A 3,178-nucleotide genomic window follows, 5' to 3' on the forward strand; every position below is an offset into this window, starting at 1 on the left:
TCTCCATACAGGAGGCGTCTTGAAGCTGTCATTGACAACAAAGGCTTTTGTACAAAGTATTAGATAAATTTCAGTAAGTGTGTTTACTTTTTACTGAGAAAAATGGTGACGTGTTCAATACTTATTTTACCCGCTGTATATGAATTCGTTGATGAAAGTAAAATAGAGCTCATTAACCTGATCTGCTGCTTGTTCATCATTCCTTGTGTCAAGTGCATCAATAATCAGTTTATCCAACATCTTCCTTTACCAACAGTTTGTAAACCTCTAGGAACTGAAAAGACCAATTGTTAGAGGTTTTAGTGGAACTTAAGAGACCGGTTGTTTGGGGATTAGGAGGAACTAAAGAGACCAAGCGTTAGAGGTTTTGGAAGAATTGAGGAGAACRGTTATAAGGAATTGTAACGTTTCTTAGTAATCTTTTCAGATTATGTTTCAATGTGAATAAAATATTGGGATAAAAGTTTTATAAATCCTTTGTATTCTCTCTTTTTTTCTGCCTGTTTTAAAGTTGGTGCTGATAGTACTGCCAGGAATATTTTCATTTTCATGCCAGCGTTAGAGTAAGACCAACTCATGATGGGAAGAGACAGGAGTTGCAGCTGATTTGATCAGACATTGAAAAAACAAAATGTACAAATTCAAACAATATTGCAGTATCATGTATGATCAATTGGAGTTTGTGTTGTGAATGACTATAGATCCTACTATGCTAAGTTTTAGCTTAATATTCATGGAAATGACTGTCTTATTATCATTTATGCATTTTTAAATGTGAGTTAAATGTGAGCCAACTTGAACTGGGTTGACTCCATAAGTTAATGAGTTGTAGATGTAAACACAGGTTACTTTCTGAAAGTGTTAGACTTGATCTGAGCGTGAGCTATTTTACCAACAGACTGACAGATTCTAACAGTAATGACAAAGTTTTCAACTTTACAAATTCAACTACTACTGCAGCTACAGGATCTTTTGTTGTTTTTATTGAACATAATGGTAAATGGCTTTGAACATAAGTCCCCTCTTCCACTAGTGCCACTTAGTGTAGTGTCTGTACGGTTCAATACGGTTCGAAGCCATTTCCATTAGGCCAGATTCATGGAACCAGCCCTTTTCTAGTACCTACTCCATTGTGGTTTCAAGCGGTCCTAGTCATCAACAAAATGTGACATCAGAACACTGTTTGTCACTGATTGGCTAGGGGGTGGAGTCACTGGTTGAGTCCGAGCTGCCTTTACAACAACTCAAGGCACCATTTTTTCWACTGTAGCAGCGACATTAGTTGTGTTTCCCTCCAAATTTTATTCGAATWTTTAGCAAATTTTTTTTTAATTTCAGAACTTATTTGGCAAATGTGTTTCCATCTCTCATTTTGCGCATTAACTTTTTTTTATTTTTTCAAAAAACCCAGAAAAACCCAAAAACCACCTCCACCAACCACCCAAAACACACCCACTAGAACCGGACTGGAACATCAATGGAAAAGCACCTGAAATGACCCGCTCTGACACTAACCGTACCAACACTACACTAAGTGATACTAGTGGAAAAGGGGCAGACCACCATCAGTAGGCCAGGCGGAGGAAGTGAGCTACTGTGTACTTGGATACTTACTGTTATCATTTGATTGATTATTTAATACATCTCTAGGATGCGCTGGGATCCATCACTAGTCATGTTCCTGAGGCAATTGGGGGTTTCATGTCATGATTCAACATCAGACCCCCTCACTTAGGTGTATCATCTGGGGTTGATCAATTCCTGGATTGCATCCCAGTAGCTGCAGCTTCTGTTATGGAATGAAAGGTTCCCGTCCTAATAGCTCGTCACACTTAACCTTGCTGGAGTTTAACCTTAGAGCTTTGCAGGTTGAGTACCCAGCATTGCCCCAGCAGCCCACCTTAATAGGTTTGCAGAGAACCAACCAACACCAGCACCATTAGCCCCAATGCTATCACCATATACTTTATATGTATTAGCTCAGCGCTACACATTCTCTTCTCGTCACTGAGGTACTCCATCCACATGACAGAGAGGGGAACACAAAAATGACTCAGCCTGCAACTGAAAAGATGGATGGAGGACCTCCGTTTAGCTTGTTTGTTGCGCTAGCGCTGAGCTAATACATATAAGGCAATATAGTGTCAATGCTAAAGCTAACAGGTTCATCACGGTTAATTGTGTCATTTAGCCGATAACAATAAATATAACAAATAACGTAGGACAACTGCACTTGCAAGTTTTTGACTTTACATCATTTACCTGTGTTCTAAAATTATACTTACAAATCATCAGGCGTAATGTCTTCATTTTAACAGGTTAAAATAGTAAGCTGTGAAATGAAACCCACCTTTTACACAATGTGGAGTGGCAACATAACTTTTGTAATGCAATATGCCACAGTCTGCCCCACATTACGTCCACAGTGCTTCAAAATCATGGATTCCCGGCTGAGGAGATTTGTTGTGCTGGCGTTGTGGCGTCAGTCCTTTTGTCACTGGTTTGTGGCTGTGTTTCAGGTGATTAAATAAATTAGTTGGGTTATTGTTTGCTGCTCTGCGCTGCCACCTGCCATTGGGCTCACGCACACTTGATAGTGAGCGTGCATCGCCCACAGAAATACGTCRTCATCACACAGCGCTAACTGCAGCGATCGCAAAGTGATAAATATTAACTGGAGGCTGCTTTTCTGATGATTAATTGCACACAATATGATTTTGCACACGCAAACTCGATGCACAACTTAAATTGAATAACTTTTGTAGTTAATGCATTTCAAGTTGGCCACCACAGCTACTTAGTCTAAGGAAGCACAGAAATGTCTCCAACTCAGTCAGTTTTACAGATATTGAGGTAAAACTCTGTATGGTGGTGCTGGCACATAAAATAGATCTAACTCCATCGTTTCTCATCAGAAAATGATCTAAAACACTAACAATAAGACCACCTGGACTCGGTGTGTTGCAGCAGTTTTCAGAGATAAACCCACCCTCTGGGGTGGCGGTCCAGCTCGTTCAGAACCGTGTGGTCACAGTATTCAAACACCAGATGAAGCTTCCGTTTACGGCGAAACACCTCGATCAGGTTTACCAGGTTGGCGTGTTTCAATGTCTGAAATACACACACACACACACACACACACACACACACACACACACACACACACACACACACACAC

At 40.3% G+C, this 3,178-nt stretch overlaps 1 protein-coding gene across 1 annotated transcript in view; it reads right to left on the bottom strand.

The window, feature by feature from the left end:
• Positions 1-3,178, bottom strand: part of cdkl1 (cyclin dependent kinase like 1 (CDC2 related kinase)) — a gene marked incomplete at its 5' end in the record, with an annotated part of 23,627 nt that overhangs the window by 18,175 nt on the left and 2,274 nt on the right. Inside the window, 1 exon segment of the mRNA XM_014023570.1 lies at positions 2,990-3,111. Within this exon segment, the coding sequence (XP_013879024.1) occupies positions 2,990-3,111 (122 nt within the window).

The sequence above is a fragment of the Austrofundulus limnaeus genome, unplaced genomic scaffold (genome assembly GCF_001266775.1).
Source record: "Austrofundulus limnaeus strain Quisiro unplaced genomic scaffold, Austrofundulus_limnaeus-1.0 Scaffold377, whole genome shotgun sequence".
Taxonomy (NCBI): Eukaryota; Metazoa; Chordata; class Actinopteri; order Cyprinodontiformes; family Rivulidae; genus Austrofundulus; species Austrofundulus limnaeus.